Raw genomic sequence first — 19,181 nt, 5'->3', positions numbered from 1 at the left:
ATTAAAAAGTTACTCAAGATTTTTATCTGTGAAATATCAATATTCACAATTTTTGCAAGTTATCTTTCAGAAATGAAGGTGAAATAAATGTACTCTCAGATAAACAAAAACAGAATTTGGTGCTAGCAAAACCCCTTACAAGAAACACTACACAAAATTCTTCAAGCCAAAAAAGCAAATGCCCCTGGACAATACTATACGTGAAGAAAGCCAAGAGCACTGGTAAAGATAATTATGTAATCATAAATAGAGTATAAATGCAATTTTTTCTCCTTTCTTAACTGATTAAAAAACCAGTTGTATAAAATAAATGTATAATGTATCTGTAACATATAAAAATGTAATATATTTGCCAAAACCAGTACAAAGGACGTAGGCAGGAGCAAAGCCATATTGGGCAAAGGAAATTACTCCAGATGGCAACTCACATACACAGGAATGAATAACAGCAATAGAAGTAGGCTGGGTGTAGTGGCTACACCTGTAATCCCAACATTTTGGGAGGCTGAGGCAAGTGAACTGCTTGAGGCCAGGAGTTCGACACCAGCCTGGGCAACATGGCGAAACCCCCTCTTTACAAAAAAATACAAAAATCAGCCGGGCATGGTGGCACACGCCTGCACCCTATAGGCCCAGCTACATGGGAGGCTGAGGCGGGAAGGATCATTTGAGCCCGGGAGGCAGAGGTTGCAGTGAGTTGAGTTTGCACCACTGCACTCTAGCCTGGGCAACAAAGCGAGACTCTGTCTTAAAAAAGAAAGAAAGAAAACCAGAAATTATTAATAAGGTTACTATAGCAAAAGTTTTAAATACACGCTTACACTGCTTTCCTTTCTGCTACTTTAGAAGTCATAAAATTATATCAATAATTATAACAATGTACTGGTGGAGTTGTACATTTATGGATGTAATATGTGTAACGAAACAGTGAACACTTCTATATCACTGCAATTAAATTAGTATAATTTGAAGCTGATTTTTGATAAGATATATATGGGAAGCCCTAGGGCAACCACTACACACACACACACACACACACACATACACACACAATGAACACACACAATGAAAGAAACCTGACATGAAAATGCTACTTTAGAAAATATTGACCCTAATGCAAAAGCAAAGCTGAAAAGGCAAAGGGAAAGACATGAAAACAAAAAGTAAAATGGCAGATATAAATCCAATTATATACATAGTCAAAAGGCAAAAGAAATCCAAATGTATTTTATCTACAGGAGACATTTTAGATTAAAAAATACAAATACATTCAAAAATGAAAGGATGGAAAGAGATATACAGACAGCAACTGTAAGAAAGTTGGGTGACTGTGTGTGTGTGTGTGTGTGTCTATATATAACATTATAAATCAGACTTTAGGACAAAAAGTTACTAAAAAGGGATATTCCATAATGATAAAAGGGTCAAGCCATCAGGAATCTATAACAGTTATACACATACTTCATAACACAGCACAAAATACTTGAAGTGAGAAGTGACAGAAGTGAAGGGAAAAGTAGACAGTTCAGCGATAATATTTACAGATTTCAGGACCTCACTTTCAATAATGGAGAGAAGATCTAGGCAGATCAACAAGGAAACAGAACACTTTACTAACAATATAAAACAATTAGACCTAACGGACATCTACGGAACACTCTCCCCAACCCCCACAGAATACACAGTGTTCTCAAATGTACTTTGAAATTCTCTAGGATAGACCATATATGCTAGGCTATAAAACAATTCTTAATATATTTAAAAGAACTGAAATAAAACAAACTGTGTTTTCAACCACAATGAAAGTAGAAATCAATAACAAATTTGGGAAACTTACAAATACGAAGTTAACAACATACTGCTACATAACCAGTAAGTCAAACAGAAGTCAAAAACAGAAATCAGAAAATACTTCTGAAATGAAGACACACTGTACCAACACTCATGCAGCTAAAGCAGTGCATGGAGGAAAATTTATAGTTGTTAATGCTTACATTAAAAATGAAGAAGGGCCAAGGGCAATGGCTCATGCATGTAATCTCAGCACTTTGGGAGGCCGAGGAGGGAGGACTGCTTGAGCTCAGGAGTTTGAGACCAGCCTGGGTAACAGCAAAATCTCATCTCTGCAAAAAATTAGCAGAGCATGGTGGTGCACGGCTGTGGTCCCAGCTCAAGAAGCTTAGGGAAGAGGATCACTTAAGCCCTGGAGGAAGGGTGCCGTGAGCACTACACTCCAGCCTAGGCGACAGAGCAAGATGCTGTCTCAGAAAAAATAATAAAAGATATTGAGATATCGGAAAGATATCTTTTAAAAGATACTCAGATCTACGTAAAGGATTTGGGGAAAAAAGATATTAAGAGAAACAGTAAATGAATTACCTAAACATCCATCTTAAAACAATAGAAAAGAGCAAAAAGTAAGCCTCAAGTAAGCAGAAAGAAGGAAACAGATAATATACTAATGAATAAAGAACACAAAAATAGATAAATGAAACCAAAAAGCTGGTTTTTAAAAGAAAAAGATCAAGAAAATTGACAAACCTTTAGCTAGACCAAGAACAAAAGGGAGACTCAAACTACTACAAAGAGCAGGGCACGGTGGCTCACGCCTGTAATCCCAGCACTTGGGAGGCCAAGGTGGATGGACTGCTTGAGGCCAGGAGTTGGAGACCAGCCTGGGCAACATGGGGAAATTCCATCTCTACTAAAAATACAAAAATTAGCTGGGTGAGGTGGCACAGGCCTGTAGTCCCAGCTACTCAGGAGACTGAGGCACAAGAATTGCTGGAACCCAGGAGGCCAAGGTTTCAGTAAGCCAAGATCATGCCCCTGTATGCCAGCCTGGACAACAGAGTGAGACTCTGTCTCAAAAAACAAAACAAAAAGTACAATCAGAAAAGGAAAAGGACATTACTACTGACCTTAAAGAATAAAAAAGAACAGAAGGAAATATAATTATTTGCCAACAATTTAGCCCAGAGGAAACAGACAAATTCTTAGAAAGACATACATTATCAAAACTGATTCTGGAAGAAACAGATGATCTGAATAGACCTGTAACAAATAAGAGACGGAATTATTCATCAGTAAACTTCCCACAAGGAAGAAGATCTCAGGTCTCAACAGCTTCGCTGCTGAATTCTACCAAACTTTAAAACATTAATACCAAGAAGCTCATATCCATGGGTCTTTCAGGCAGCTGTAAATTAAAAAAAAAAAAAAAAAAAAAGGTAAAGGGAAAAAAAAATACCTAAATATAGAAGAGGAGAGAACACTTCCTACTCAATTCTATGAGACCAGTATAGCCCTGATAATAAAACCAGACAAAGCCATAACAAGAAAACTACAGACCAATGCCTCTTATGAATAAGGGTAAAATTCCTTAGGAATCACTGCTGCATGTGGAAACTTGAAAAAATAAGTTTTTTAATTGAAAAAAAAATTCCTTAACAAACTGTTAGCAAACCAAACCTAGCAACATATAAAAAGAATTATAGGCTGGGCACCATGGCTCATGCCTGTAATCCCAGCACTTTGGGAGGCCGAGGCGGGTGGATCACCTGAGGTTGAGAGTTCGAGACCAGCCTGACCAACATGGAGAAACCCCGTCTCTACTGAAAATACAAAATTAGCCCAGGGTGGTGGCACATGCCTATAATCCCAGCTACCTGGGAGGCGGAGGCAGGAGAATTGCTTGAACCTGGGAGGCAGAGGTTGTGGTGAGCCAAGGTCGTGCCACTGCACTCCAGCCTGGGCAACAAGAGCGAAACTCCATCTCAAAAACAAAAAAGAAAAGAATTATAGCAGCCGGGTACAGTAGCTCATGCCTATACTCCCAACACATTGGGAGGCTGAGGCATGAAGACTGCTTGAGCTTAGGAGTTTGAGACCACCCTGGGCAACATGGTAGACCCTGTCTACAAAAAAACTTTAAAAATTAGCCAGGCATGGTAGTATGTGCCTGTAGTCGCAGCTACTCAGGAGACAAAGATGGGAGGACTGTTTGTAGTGAGCTATGATCTCACCATTGCACTCTAGCCTCGGTAACAGAGCGAGACACTGTCTCAAAAAAAGAAAAAAATAAGAATTATACACTATGACTGAGAGGGATTTACAACAGAAATGCAAAGCTGGTTTAACATAGGAAGATTAATCAGTGTAATATACTATATTGATAGAATTAAAAACAATAAACACACAATCATCTCAATGGACACAAAAAAAGCATTTGACAAAATCTAATGCCCTTTCATGGTAAAAAACACTCCATGAACTGGGAAAAGAAGGGAACTTCCTCAACTTGATAAAGGGCATCTATGGAAAAAATCGTAATTTAATAGTGAAAAGCTAGATGCTTTCCACCTAAGATCAAGACAAGGATTTCTGCTTTCGACACTTCTGTTCAACTGTACTGGAGGTTGTAGCAAGATAATTAGGAAAGAAAAAGAAATAAAAGGCATCCAGTTTGGACAAGAAGTAAAATTATAAGCAAATTCCATGATTTCCTACATAGTAATCCTAAGGTATCTACTAGAAAACTATTAGAACTAATAAGTTCAGCAAGGCTGCTGGATACTAGATCAATATACAAAAATGTTTTTCTATACACTTGCAATGAACACGTTAACAATGAAACAACTACACTTGGAATAGCATCAATAAGACTAGGAATAAATTTAACAAAAGAATTGCAAACATACTCTGAAAAGTACAAAACATTGTTGAAAAAAAATGGAAGATCTAAATAAATGGAAAAACATTCTATGTTCATGGATCAGAAGACATAAAATTGTTAAGATGGCAATACTCCCCAAATTGATCTACAGATTCAGTACAACCCTATCAGAATCCTAGCTGATTCCTTTGTGAAACTGATAATCTGATTCTAAAATTCATTTTTCAAGGGACTCTGAAAATAATCTTGAAAAGAAAAAAAAAGTAGGAGCACTCATATTTCCCAATTTCAAAACTTTATAAGAAAGCAACTCTCTAATCTAGAGAATATGGTATTGCATAAGGATAGACATACAGTCCAATGGAATAGAATTTAGAGTCCAGAAGTAAACCCACATGTTGTCAACGGTCAACTAATTTTCAAGGAGGCCACCAAGGCCATTCAGTGAGGAAGGAAAACTTCTTTTCAATGGTGCTGAGACAACTGCACAGCCACATAATCAGAATGGAAATGGACTACTACCTCATACAATACACAAATTACTCAAATTTGATCAAATACCTAACTATGAGATAAAACTATAAAAATCAAAAGAAAACACAGGGATAAATCTTAGTGACCTTGGATTTGGCAACAGATTCTTAGGACACCCAAAGTGCAAGTAACAAACCAAAAAACAGGTAACTCGACTTCATCAAAATTAAAAATTTTATGCTTCAAATGACACTACCGAGTAAGTGAAAAGATACACCAAATGGGAGAAAATATTTGCAAATCATACGTCTGAGAAGGTAGTTATATCCAAAACAAAGAACTCCAACAACTCAATAGTAACACAATTTAAAAATGGGCAAAGGATTTAAAGATATTTCTCCACATAAGATATACAAATGGCCAGTAAGCAAATGAAAAGATGCTTGACATCCTTAGTCATCAGGCAAATGAAAATCAAAACCACAATGATATACCACCCAATACCCGCTAAGAAGGCTATAATAAAAATAAGTTGGCAAGGATGTGGAGAAACTGGAACTCTTGTGCATTACTGGTAGCAATGTCAAATGGTGCAGCTTCTGTGGAAAACGGTATAGTGGATTCCTCAAAAAAGTTAAACATAGTATCACCATATGACCCTGCAGTTCCACTGCTAGGAATAAACTCAAAAGGGCTGAAAACAGGCACTCAAACAGGTACATGATATACCTGTTCACAACAGCGCTATTCACTATAGCCAACAGGTGGAAACAGCCCAAATATCCATCACTGTATGAGTGGAGAAAAAAATTGTGCCTATCCATACAATGGAATATCATTCAGTCATAAAAAGGAATGAAGTACTGATACATGCTGCAACATAGATAAACCTTGAAAATAGTATCCTAAGTAAAAGAAGCCATACACAAGAGGTCACTTATTGTACCATTTCTATAAACGATTAAGAACAGATAAATCCATACAGCCAGAATGCCAATTGCTGATTGCCAGGTGCTGTGGGAGGTAGAATGGGGAGAAACTACTTAACAGGAAAGGAGTTTTACTTTGCAGGTACAGAAATGTTCTGGAACTAGATAGAGGTGGTGAGTATACAACCATTGATCACACTTAGTACTGTAAATGTGCTAAATGCTCCTGAATTGTTCAATTTAAAATAGTTAATTTGGCTGGGCCCGGTGGCTCATGCCTATAATCCTAGCACTTTGGGAGGCTGAGGTGGGCGGATCACCTGAGGTCAGGAGTTTGAGACCTGCCTGGCCAACATGGTGAAATCCCATCTCTACTAAAAATACAAAAATTAGCCAGGCATGGTGGCACATGGCTGTAATCCCAGCTACTTGGGAGGCTACGACAGGAGAATCGCTTGAACCTGGGAGACAGAGGTTGCAGTGAGCTGAGATGCACCACTGCACTCCAGCCTGGGTGACAAGAGTGAAACAATATCTCAAAAAGCAAACAAACAAAAAAACCCAAAAAAAAACCCAGTTAATTTTATGTTATGTGAATTTCTCTTCAATAAGTAATTTAAACAAAGTAAGATAATAAGTGTCAATGAGAAAGTGGAGAAACTAAAATCTTTATTATACTGCCTGTGTAAGTGTAAAATGGTACAGTACTTTGGAAAACAGTCTGGCAATTCCCTAAATGGTTAAAACATAGTTAATGTATGACCCAGCAATCCATTACTAGGTATATACCCTAGAGAAATGAAAATATATGTCTATACAAAAACCCAAACACAAATGCTAATAGCAGTATTATGCATATAGCCAAAAGTAGAAACAACTAAAATATACATTACCTAATAAATGGATAAAAATACTCTCATATAACTATATAATGGAATATTCTGTTTTAAAATTGTGGTGAGTACTGCACATATCTGTGAATATACTAAGACCCATTTAGTTGTGCATTTTAAATAGATGAATTATAGAGCATGTAAATTGTATTTCAAGAAAGCGGTTAAAAAATGTTCTCAGTAATGAAGACCTATACTTGCCTTTACAGTTCAAAAATGGTACTCACCTTTGCCATCACATAAATGGCACACATTAATAATTGGTCCAGATGTCTGTCCATCATAAGTTCAGGACACTGAATTATGGAGAATTCAAAGCAGGTCCAGATTTTTTTCCTCAGTTCATCTGAAATATCTAGTTTGGCACAGAGATCCCGAAGGCGGACAGCTGCTAAATGGTATACCTAGGAGACAGACAAAAACATTTCAAACTTTGTTTAACACTTGTATTTCCCAAGCTCATGCTCTGGTAAGAGTACGTGAAAAATTACCTTTCTAAAGAAAAGTGATAAAGAGCTGGTTTTCCTGGGTCTATTACTACTGCTGGTTACAGACTGGCCTTGCTTCTGCTGTTGGCCACCTGGGGAAATCTGTTGAATGGCCACTTGACCAGGGACTTGCAAAGTTGTTCCTGCCATCTGTTGAGAGCTCAGACTTCCAGCGAGGGCCTGAGCACTGAGGGGCTGGATGGAGCCTGTCACAGCTTGTGCCTGCCCCCCAACATTGACTTGGACAGGGAAGAATGTTATCCCTCCATTTTCATTGGCAATACCTAGTTTGTGACAGAGAAAAAAAGCATGAAGAAAATGTTGATAATAAGAGGTTCTCCGGGCAGAGGTTTACAATTTCTCCTCTCCCAAACAAACCCTGTCTCCCCATCACTCCTCTGTCCCCTATGTCACTCTAGCCAAACCTCGGGTAACTTTTCAATACATGCCACAGAGAAGGAACTCAATATCCAACTCTGCCTTCCTTACCTTGCACAGGAATGGTTACTGTTTGCCCATTGTTGGCTGTGACAGTGGCGGTTGCCATGGTGACCAAAGTCTGTCCAGGAACCGGTGTGACAGAAACAGGCTCCCCAGATACATTCTGCACAGGGACGGCATTGACTAGAGGCTGTGGGGGCATGCGCCCAGGTGTCCCTCCATCAGAGGGGCTATCATTCTCAACAAATAGCCGCCTTCTGGTAGTGCTGGCTGGTGGGGAGCTGTATCTATCGTATAATGTGGTTGGAGATGTTATGCCTAGGTTCAAAACAAATCAAACAAAGCATTTCACTCAAGGAGACTCAGATCTGACTTCCATCCAAGCTGTTATGTTCAAAAATAACTACAGTGTTTGAAATACTTCATAATTCATAAAGCAAACAAGAATTACAGAAGTCATCTTACCTATATCCATTAGTAAGTTTTCATTAGTGTTCAGTGAACACAACTGAGAGCAAAATTTTAAAATGGAATTTTTTGTCTTGCAGTGTTCCTTTCTCCACTCCCCCTTTCCCAAATCAGACCCGACTCTGTCTTCCACTACTAAAGAACCTTCATGATTTAAGGAATTACCCTTTTTTTCTGTACTACATTTTTCTGTAATATTTTCTGCCATATTTAGTTTCCATCTACCACTCACGTAAGATGTGATTTTACTACAGAGCCACTACTTGATAAGGGGACATGATTGGTAGTATGTAATCTAGGAGCATTCCACCACCAGTTTTATCAATTTTGATCTTTGTCTTTTTCCACATATAAAAATTATTAAAACTCAATAATGTTCTCAAGCAAGGTAGACATGCATGATTTGGATTCAATTAAGCATAATTTTTTTTTAAAAAACAGTTTATATACCATAAATTTCATCCACTTAAATTGTACAATTCAATGGTTTGAGGTAAATTGTTATTTTTTTTTTATTTTTTGAGACATAGAGTCTTACTCTATCACCCTGGCTGGAGTGCAGTGGCCTGATCTTGGCTCACTACAACCTCTGCCTCCTGGGTTAAAGTGATTCTTGTGCCTCAGCCTCCTGAGTAACTGGGATTAGAGGCATATGCCACCAGGCATGGCTAATTTTTGTATTTTTAGTAGAAATGGGGTTTCACCATGTTGGCCAGGCTGGTCTCGAACTCCTGACCTCAGGTGATCCACCCGCCTTGGCCTCCCAAAGTGCTGGTATTACAGGCTAGTTTTTTAAAATTGTGGGTTTAAAATATATATAATATAAATATATATTTATATATAAATATATACTTATAATTTATAAATACATAAATATATATTTATATATATTTATATAACAAAATTTACCATTTCATCCATTTTTAAGTGTGTGATTAAGTGTACGATTCAGTGGTATCAATTACATTTACAATGTGGCCACAACAGTCACCACTGTTTGTAAAACTTCTTCATTATCTCAACAACCTATTAAGGCTTAGTCTATTTTTAAGTATTCACAATAATGTATGAATTTTTGAGAAGCATTTCTTCCTCCTTCTGTGTCCACCTCTAAGAGCTGTGCATCAGTGTGTTTTTAAATTTTAAAATATATGTAGGAAGTTTGTAAGAAGTATTGATAAGAGTAAATACTAACAAACTGTGGCTTAACATTTCTATTTCCAGATGATACAAAAGTAAATAAACTTACTAGATTTGTGTTTGATACAATGCTGCAGAATCAGAAAGAATAGATTATGATCATGTTTTCTTATAAAATATCAAGAGATCTCAGGAAAACTGAGAAGTGATAAGTACAAAGAAAATGAAGTTTAAAGTCAAGTCTTCCTAATCTGTAGATTAGGGAAGGGAAAATTCTACAAAAATAGACTAAGAAAGACCAACTGTCAGATCTTTCAAAAATGAGGACTTTTCATAAGGATCATCCATGTCTATTAAGTATACACTGACCTAGAGTGATTTTTGTTTGTTTTTTTTGGGGGGGTAGAGATGGCATCTTGCTATGTTGCCCAGGGTGGTCTTGAACTCCTGGGCTCAAGCGATCCTCCCAACTAGGTCTCCCACAGTGCAGGGGTTACAGGCATGAGCCACCATGCCCAGCCTAGAGTGATTCCTGACTTTAAAAATGGTATTTCTTCTGTAGCCAGTTCTTAACCAATTACATTATAAAAGTGATCTAGAAATAAGGATATTCTTTGAATTGGATCCAAGGATTTAGAACTCTCTGGATTTACTGAATTGCTCTTTAAAAAGCAGTTCTATCTCACATATTGTAAACTAAAACCTTTTACCTTGAAGATCTTCTAAGCAGCTGCCTAAAAAATATAAACCAGATGGATACCAAAACTGCCCTTTTCTGTATTTCTTGGGCCAGCACTAATGTCATTAACTAGGGTAGCACAGCTCAACACAGTAGAACATACTCAGTTGTCTTAACTCACTGCCTTGTCTATACCTAACTGGATCACGCAGCTCTATCTTTAAGAAGGCTTTTCTATTTCTCCTGATTTTAAAAGTAATACGTATTTGCCTTAAAAATTTTACAGAAATCACCAGGAATTCTATCACCCAGCAATGATCTTAGCAGTTTGGTTTTTCCATTTCCACCATTTTGTATGCTCATAAATAAACATACACTTTAAAAATAGGGATCATATTAAATATATAGCAGTCGGCCAGGCGCGGTGCCTCATGCCTGTAATTCTAGCACTTTGGGAGGCCGAGGCAGGCGGATTGCTTCAAGTCAGGAGTTCGAGGCCAGCCTGGCCAATATGGCAAAACCTCTCTACAAAAATACAAAAATTTAGCTCGGCATGGTGGCGCATGCCTGTAGTTCCATCTACTCAGGAGGCTGAGGCATGAGAATTGCTTGAACCTAGCAGGCGGAGGTTGCAGTGAGCTGAGATTGGGCTGCTGCACTCTAGCTTGAGCAACAGAGCGAGACTCTGTCTCAAAAAAAAAAAAAAAAAATTAAATAAACATAGCAGTCTATCGTCTATCCTTTTTAAAAGATACCTGTTATATCATGCATTTTCCTGTGTTCTTAAATAGTCTTTAAAGGCCCTTCTTTTAAGTGATTCATGTGGCACAAAAATGCATGGAATATTTTCTTCTAATATATACCCTATTAACTTCACTTATAGGGTTAAATAAAATTTAAATTTCCAGATAGTAAGCCCCAAAATATTCCCCTAGTATTTTAAACTTACTCCTTCCAAGACCTCCAGTATCAGCACGAACTTCAGTCACCCTTCTGGGAGTCAAAGGGGAGCCCGCAATGCAAATTTCATCTGCCCTTTCCAGGTTCTGAGGTGGCATGACCTGTGAAGAATTGGTTACACAGAATGCCAGGATCCAAAACAGCACTTTAATTAGAAATCCAATAGTAATCTAAGGCGGAAAAAGTCTCTTAACAATTATTCCATCTAAATAAAATCAGCTGTCTTTCCCATTTTCATAATAAAGTTAAAAAAAAAAAAACTTTTAGCAGTCAAAAAATGCAAAACCTTGTAATTGGATACTAAATATGAGTCAACCTTCATTACTGGTTTGGAGAGTTTGAATATCAATCACTCTAAAGCAGGGGTCCCCAACCCCTGGGCCATGGACCCTGTTAGCAACCGGGCAACATAGCAGGAGGTGAGTGGCAGGCAAGTGAGCAAGCGAGCAAAGCTTCATCTGTATTTACAGCTGCTCCCCATCACTCACATTGCTACCTGTGCTGGCCTCCTGTCAGATTAGTGGTGGCATTAGATTCTCATAGGAGTGTGAACCCTATTGTGAACTGCACACGTAAGGGATCTAGTTTGCATGCTCCTTATGAGAATCTAATACCTACTGATCTGTCGCTGTCTCCCACCACGTCCAGATGGGACCATCTAGTTGCAGGAAGACAAGCTCAGGGCTGCCACTGACTGTACATTTTGGTGAATTATGTAATTATTTCATTATATATTACCACGTAATAATAATAGAAATAAAGTGTGCAATAAATGTAAGGCACTTGAATCATCCCAAAATCTCCCCCACCCCCAACCCTGTCCATGGAAAAACTGTCTTCCATGAAATTGGTCCTTGGTGCCAAAAAGGTTGGACCACTGCTCTATGGGAGAGAAACTTGATAAGGAAATCAAGAAAGAACACTGAATTTTTACTCTGTCACCAAAATCTTAGGACAACTACAAATTATCTGACTCGTTTCCTCTTTGACATGGGGTGAAGTATGACAGGTCACTTACCTTACTTAAGGGTGTATGTCTGCTGCCTAAACCCTGAAGGCTGGGTAGTGAGCCAAGGCCATGATGCCCAGCCAAGGAGCAGGTGTCCCTGATAACCCAAACATCCCAGAGAGGATCTGAGAAACTACCAAGGAAAACAGTCCCATCATGCACACACATGGTAGGCAAAGAGCCAGAAAATTAGCAGCTTAGCGATGGGAGGTGGTGAGGATCTCTAGAGCTGTCCTGCTGCTACCTAGGAGTACCCTGTATATAAGTATTTTATTTTTCCCCACCACCTCTGCCTCCTCCATATGTAAGTCTTTTTTTTTTTTTTGAGACAGAGTCTCGCTTTTGTTGCCCAGACTGAAGTGCAATGGCACAATCTCGGCTCACCGCAACCTCCACCTCCCGGGTTCAAGCAATTCTTCCGCCTCATCCTCCCAAGTAGGTGGGATTACAGGCATGCATCACCACGCCTGGTTAATTTTTTGTATTTTTATAGAGACAGGGTTTCTCCATGTTGGTCAGGCTGGTCTCAAACTCCCAACCTCAGGTGATTCACCGGTCTCGGCCTCCCGAAGTGCTGGGATTACAGGCATGAGCCACTGCGCCCAGCCCCTACATATCTAGATCTTAATAAACATATCTACTTGCCAAGCTGGACTTGTCTGAGTCATTCTTTGTCTCTTGGCACCTTCCCAATTTGCGGGTAGAGAGGGACGACGTTACAGTCCCAAGTTTTTCTCATAACAAGGTGTAATTAATTATAACATATTAAACCCAACTGCCACCCTCCCATCCCCAAAAGGATTATTAATAGATTAGATATTGATGTATTTTTCTCATAAAAAGATGTTATTTTCACAAACCTCTTCACATGTAGGAACTCTGTTTTCATTGTCTCTAATTTTTTCCCAGAGTGGAGACTCTGGTTTCCATGCCAAATGATCTAAGATCTGTTCTTCAATCTGATTAAGGTGTTTCACCACCTCTCTACAAAGGCCATCTTCTGCTCTAATGAATACTTCTATCACCTGAAATAAAAAATGTCCTGGTTCACTGAATAATAATTATTAAATATTTTTAAATATTTAGACAAGAAATTAGTCAAAAATTACAAGTTGAAATATTATTTTGAAACAGCTGCTCTTCCTTTTACTGTCTTTGTAAATATAGTTCAAACCATGTGAATTACATAAAATGGTTTACATTGTGATGTATTTCAAAAGTTTTTAATGAAAATACATGTATATTGAGGTTGAAAAACATTACTCTGAAAATTTCATATAAAAATCTCTAAACATTTAATCTATGCCACTATAAAAATTAGTTTTGACTATCTTATGAGAGTTAAGATAAACTCATATCCTAACTCAGTATCAAGAAATAGCTACCAAATCAATGCTTTAACTCTATGCCTCTCTGTAACACATGAAAGAGAACTTTTATTTTTTTCTGACATTTTCAGTGGTATTTAATTTTCATAAAATAAAAAAAGGCTGCTATACAAGATTAGCTAGTGACATGTGTGCTACTTTTTTTAAGCCTTCTCATCTCATAAAAATCACAGTATTCTAAAAACTGTTATTACATAAAGAAAGGAATCAAAGCTTTTACCCAAAATGGATCTTTCATACAATATTAAAAAATTTACATAGGTCTTAAGATTCTATTTCTTTTCTACTCCACAAATAGTGATTAATTATGTAATTAAAAACAGAAAAATATACTTAGATGTTAACTTGAACTAAATGACTAACAACAGGAAGTTGGTCTCATTTACAATCTCCACATTAGTATCATATTTTTAAAAATACCTTATAAAAATGATAAAGAGGCACTTCAAATATTTCAGTAATAAATGGAAAATTCCCAGGAGGCTTGTAAGAAAAAGTGACGACCTCAAGGCAGCAGGCCAACAGAGATCTGTGGAAGGCATCTTGTTCTAGAATACCCTATAAAATAAAGTTATTAGCATTCAGAAACATTTACTTAGTCTAAAAAGTCATCTCATACCCAGTGAATTTAAGTGAAAATACCAAAGAAAGTCTCACTTTCTGACTGAGTGCAAAGTGTGTGCTTATTTTCTTACAAAACCTTTCTTAATTATATAAATAAAGCCCATTTTTTAGTGGAGGAAATATATTAAAGGAATGTATGAGACTTTTAAAACCTTACCTATTATATCTTAAAAGAGATTACATCTCTAACCAAAATACACACACCCTGATGCTTAGAAGAACAATGACAGGGAAAGATGTTTCAAAACAGTATTTACAGTCAGTGCTATAAAAAACTGAAAGGGGGGCCGGGCACGGTGGCTCACACCTGTAATGCCAGCACTTTGGGAGGCCAAGGTGGGCAGATCACCTGAGGTCAGGAGTTCGAGACCAGCCTGACCAACATGGTGAAACCCCATCTCTACTAAAAATAGAAAATTCGCCAGGTGTGGTGGCACCCACCTGTAGTCCCAGCTACTCAAGAGGCTGAGGCAGGAGAAGCACTTGAACCCAGGAGGTAGAGGCTGCAGTGAGCCGACATTGCACCACTGCACTCCAGCCTGGGCAACAAGAGCGAAACTCTGGCTCAAAAAAAAAAAAAAGAAGAGAAGAAAAAGAAAACAAAAAAAAAAATTGAAAGGGGCCAGGTGGGTGGCTCATACCTATTATAATCCCAGCACTTTGGGAGGCCGAGGGGGGCAGATCACCTGAGGTCCAGAGTTTGAGACCAGCCTGGGCAATACTGTTCAAGAATTGCTTGAATCTGGGAGGCAGAGGTTGTGGTGAGCCAAGATTGTACGACTACACTCTAGCCTGGGCAACAGAGTGAGACTCTGTCTCAACAACAAACCCAAAAAAACAGAAAGGCAAGCAGGCAGGTGACTGGCTAGATGACCATGTACCAAAAGTCAGTATGTTTATCACAGGATGACATTAATCATAGGTGGTTTTTATTTTCTTCTTTTTGCTTATAATTTTCCAACATTGTAAACAATTATTATTTTTTAATTAAAAGCTACTGAGGCACCAAAAGCACAGGCAACAGGCCAGGTGCAGTGGCTCACGCCTGTAATCCTAGCACTTTGGGAGGCCAAGGCGCACAGACCACCTGACGTCCGGGGTTCCAGACCCGCCTGGCCAAACATGGCAAAACCCCGTCTCTACTGAAAATATAAAAATTAGCTGGGCATGGTGGCGCACGCCTATAATCCCAGCTACTTGGGAGACTGAGGCAGGAGAAATGCTTGAACCCAGGAGGCGGAGGTTGCATTGAGCCGAGATTGTGCCACTATACTCAAGCCTGGGCAACAGTGCAAGACTCCGTCTCAAATAATACATACATACGTATATTTAAAAAAAAAGCACAGGAAACTAGTGAAAAAATAAATTGGATTTCATCAAAATTAAAAACTTTTGTGCATGAAAGGAGACTATAAAGTAAAAAAAACAACCTACAGAATGGGGCAGGAAGGAAATTATGTTTTATTGTGCTGATCAATACATTGGTTATTTTACTCACAGATAAATCCATGTCTCCTAGTCTTTTTTGTTCCTGCTCAATAACAGATTCTAATACTTTATAGTAAAGCATCTCCGCAAAACGAAAATGTTTGCTGGCAATTTCTGTAGAAATAATAAAAAAAAATCCACAAAAATGGCACACAAAGAAAATAAAGGCCCATTCCTCCTTCTTTACTCACAAAATAAAATGTAAAAACCAACCCAATACTTTAGATACGCAAACTTCTTATGACTGGTGTTTTAATTATCCCTAAGATACCTTAATTTTCTTCATGGTAACAGTCACATTTTTCTAAAATTATTAAATGAATTTGCACATAAAGAACTATAATATCATTTAAGACTTAAACCCTTTTTTCCCCTCTATGGTTGAACAAAACAAACCCACGCTAAGAGGTATATAACTGGCTTAACTATTCTACACCTACTTAGTTCCAATTCCTGACATCAAACAATTCCTAGGCCAGGGCCCATAACAGTGATATCTTCTGTCCTTATTCTCAATATGCCGAAGAATCACTATGCTTCTATTTAATTTCCAGTTTACAAAAAAAAAAAAAAAAAAAAAAAACTAAAGATTTGCAGATAAAAAAGCATCAGAAGTCCATTAAAATAAAAATACCACTCTAAAATTTCTATCTTACTGAGAAGGGCTCAGAAATCACTTGGTTGACCAGAAAAACTGGACAGCCATATCCTAGCCCTCAGTCTAAAGTCATAAATCTTTTCCTCATCTTTCTTAGTTAGTAAGAAATGACTCCATTTAGTTAAACTTCAAACATAAGAGCAGAATAACCATATTAAACCTTACCTTTAGCACAATTACTGAAATCCTCATCTGGCTGGAAATGCTGAGAATATATTTCAAACATTTCTTTCAGTCTGTTAGCAATAGCCTGGGTTGGATCTCTGGAACACGTCCTAAAAAGGTAATGAGAAATAACATAATTTAAAGGTCCTGGCAAGTCACAAGGGGATAAAATGTTTCTATAATTTCACTAACATGTAAATATAAAACACTCTGAACAGAAACTATACACTTCCCAAATTAATCCAAGAGATCCTATACTTTCTTTTCAAAGGTGGTGGTATTACCAGTTGGAATAAAAAAAAACTTTTCTTGTGTGGGGCTACACCTTTTATTTTATATATTTATTTATTTATTGAGACAGCTCGCTCTGTCATCCAGGATGGAATGCAGTGGTGCAATCTTGGCTCACTGCAACCTCCAGCTCCCAGGTTCAAGTGATTCTCCTGCCTCAGCCTCCAAGTAGCTCGGACTGCAGGCACCTGCCACCACGCCCAGCTAATTTTTGTATTTTTAGTAGAGATGGCCATGTTGGCCAGGCTGGTCTCGAACTCCTGGCCTCAAGTGATCCACCTGCCTCAGACTCCCAAAGTGTTAGGATTATAGGAATGAGCCACCTCGCCCGGCCGGGGCTACACCTTTCACTGCAGGAAGTTTAGCAACCTTGGCCTCGACCCATTCGATGTCTATGACTGTCCCCCACCTGTCCTTCACATCCCCCAGTCACTGATGATCCAAAATTGCCCTTAACTACTTCCGTAGAAGGCAGTACAACTCCCATTAAGAACACCTGGAAGAAAATAGAATGAAGGGGTGTAACACCCATACTACAGACTCATATAATCTGTTCCTGGCATTCTACATTTTTTCCCACAAATGAGGTTTATTTCAGTCTTTTTATTATTAGAAAGGAATATATGTTCAATGCAGAAGCATTATACAAATTATCACCATGTAAGCTTTTTGTAACAACTGTTTTTATCTTGATCACATATATATATATAATTATATACATATTCTTTGTGAAAATGAAGTTCAAAAAATTATAAAGAGAATAAAATCAATTATAGTCCTGCTAGACGTAACTATTGAATACATATATAAGCAGAAGTTTTCTGGGAACATACACACAAATACCTTTCTACAAAAACAGGACCCTTTATTTTACCTAGTATTTACTGGTAATATTTAACCCCACTAATGGTACCTAAGATTTAAAATGCTGTTATGCCTAGTTAGAAACTGTAAAGAGATCTGGAAGATACAGAGATTAAGATGGCTTCTGAAATGTATTTACAAAATGCTTCTAAATTCAAGGCAAACAAGGTGCATCTGAAAAACATGACTCAGGAAGAGGCCACAGAGATATAACTTGTTAAGTATAAATCACAATCAAGTTTATGAATAAAGTAGACTTCACGAAAATGTAAAGGAAAAGTAGTTGGCATTTAAGAAGCCTGGCTATGAGTGGGAAATTACTTATGTGTCCATATAGGGTCTTCTTGATATACCACCATCAGAAATAAAATGGGGTCCTTTTGGGTCTACGTCATCATATCACAAGGTTTTAGGACTGAGAGAGACCTTGGAGGTAACTTTTCAAATCAGCTTGCCAAAGGTTATGCGTAAGAGGATGAGATTCAGCCTACTGGGCTTTTAACTAAAACTCAGTGATATTCCTACCAGTCTCAGGGAGATCAAAGAAACTAAATGCAGTGAACTTCCTTTCCAGGATAAGGATGTTTTATAGAGTTTACAAAAGTTACAGTGGTTTTTGTCCTGCTTTACGAACATGTGGAACTCCATTAATCTTTTCAAATCTGAGTCACCCTTCAGAACTTACCTCAGGTTCAACCCTCTTCACAAAGGCCTTTGACAATTCCCATCTTCACTGAGCTTCCCTCTGCCCCCACCCACCACTCTCTGAAATCTTGAAAGAACAGTTGGCAAAGACAGTTCTGTGCTTTATTCTACAGTGTCTGGTGTTATCAGTTACTGGGTCTTGTATTATATTAAAAAAATCTGAGGAAAGAAGATCTTCCACTTATACATCTTATTTCTAGGTCCTCTACAGACTCACAACAGGACTCAGTATACAATTGATACAAAATTATTCATGGGTGAATTAAGGCATTAATAATGAAAAAATAGGAAACTGGAAAATGGTCAATAACCAAATCTTAGAAAGCAGACAGGGCTCAAACTAACCTGAGAATCTGTTCCAATTTCTCACTTGGTGCATTCCTGAGGCCTGTCAGCATGGTGTGAAGACGACTCAAGCTATGCGTAGCTGTAGAAACTGGGGTCACACAAGGGCTGTTCTCCTTAATGTACCTAACACCAGTTAGCGGTGTGGAGATTCTAAGTGCTTTGGACTAAAGAAAAAAACAGTTACATAGAAAAAAATTTCTAAAAGAACATTATTTTAGGCCAGAAAGACTTTAATTCACTTCACAAATGGGACTTCAAGCGAGTAAAACTTTATCTTTACAATATCAATACATTTGACTGACTCAAATGTCACCATTCTTGGAATTTAAACGTAACAGCATTAAGAGCTGCCAATATCCATAAGATGAAGGCGTGAAAGAATAATTTGTATTTTAGCTAACTAAAAGTTTGTCTCTTAAAAGTTAAAACTCTAGGCCGGGCGCGGTGGCTCAAGCCTGTAATCCCAGCACTTTGGGAGGCCAAGACGGGTGGAT

The 19,181-nt window shown here is 38.0% G+C and overlaps 1 protein-coding gene across 2 annotated transcripts in view; it reads right to left on the bottom strand.

Annotated features, from left to right (window-relative positions):
* Positions 1–19,181, bottom strand: part of RBL2 (RB transcriptional corepressor like 2) — a 60,372-nt gene that overhangs the window by 16,419 nt on the left and 24,772 nt on the right. For both annotated transcript variants that reach the window (XM_030924517.1, XM_030924516.1), the window contains exons 9-17: positions 18,685–18,851; positions 16,480–16,589; positions 15,667–15,770; positions 13,965–14,102; positions 13,017–13,181; positions 11,137–11,248; positions 7,949–8,218; positions 7,463–7,743; positions 7,199–7,375 (exon numbers count right to left, since the gene is read on the bottom strand). In XM_030924517.1, coding sequence (XP_030780377.1) covers positions 7,199–7,375; positions 7,463–7,743; positions 7,949–8,218; positions 11,137–11,248; positions 13,017–13,181; positions 13,965–14,102; positions 15,667–15,770; positions 16,480–16,589; positions 18,685–18,851 — 1,524 coding nt within the window. The remainder of the gene's footprint in view (positions 1–7,198; positions 7,376–7,462; positions 7,744–7,948; positions 8,219–11,136; positions 11,249–13,016; positions 13,182–13,964; positions 14,103–15,666; positions 15,771–16,479; positions 16,590–18,684; positions 18,852–19,181) is intronic.

This window comes from Rhinopithecus roxellana, chromosome 20 (assembly GCF_007565055.1).
Source record: "Rhinopithecus roxellana isolate Shanxi Qingling chromosome 20, ASM756505v1, whole genome shotgun sequence".
NCBI classification, from domain to species: domain Eukaryota; kingdom Metazoa; phylum Chordata; class Mammalia; order Primates; family Cercopithecidae; genus Rhinopithecus; species Rhinopithecus roxellana.
Note: the sequence above shows the minus strand (reverse complement) of the source record. Positions and strands in the feature narration are given on the sequence as shown.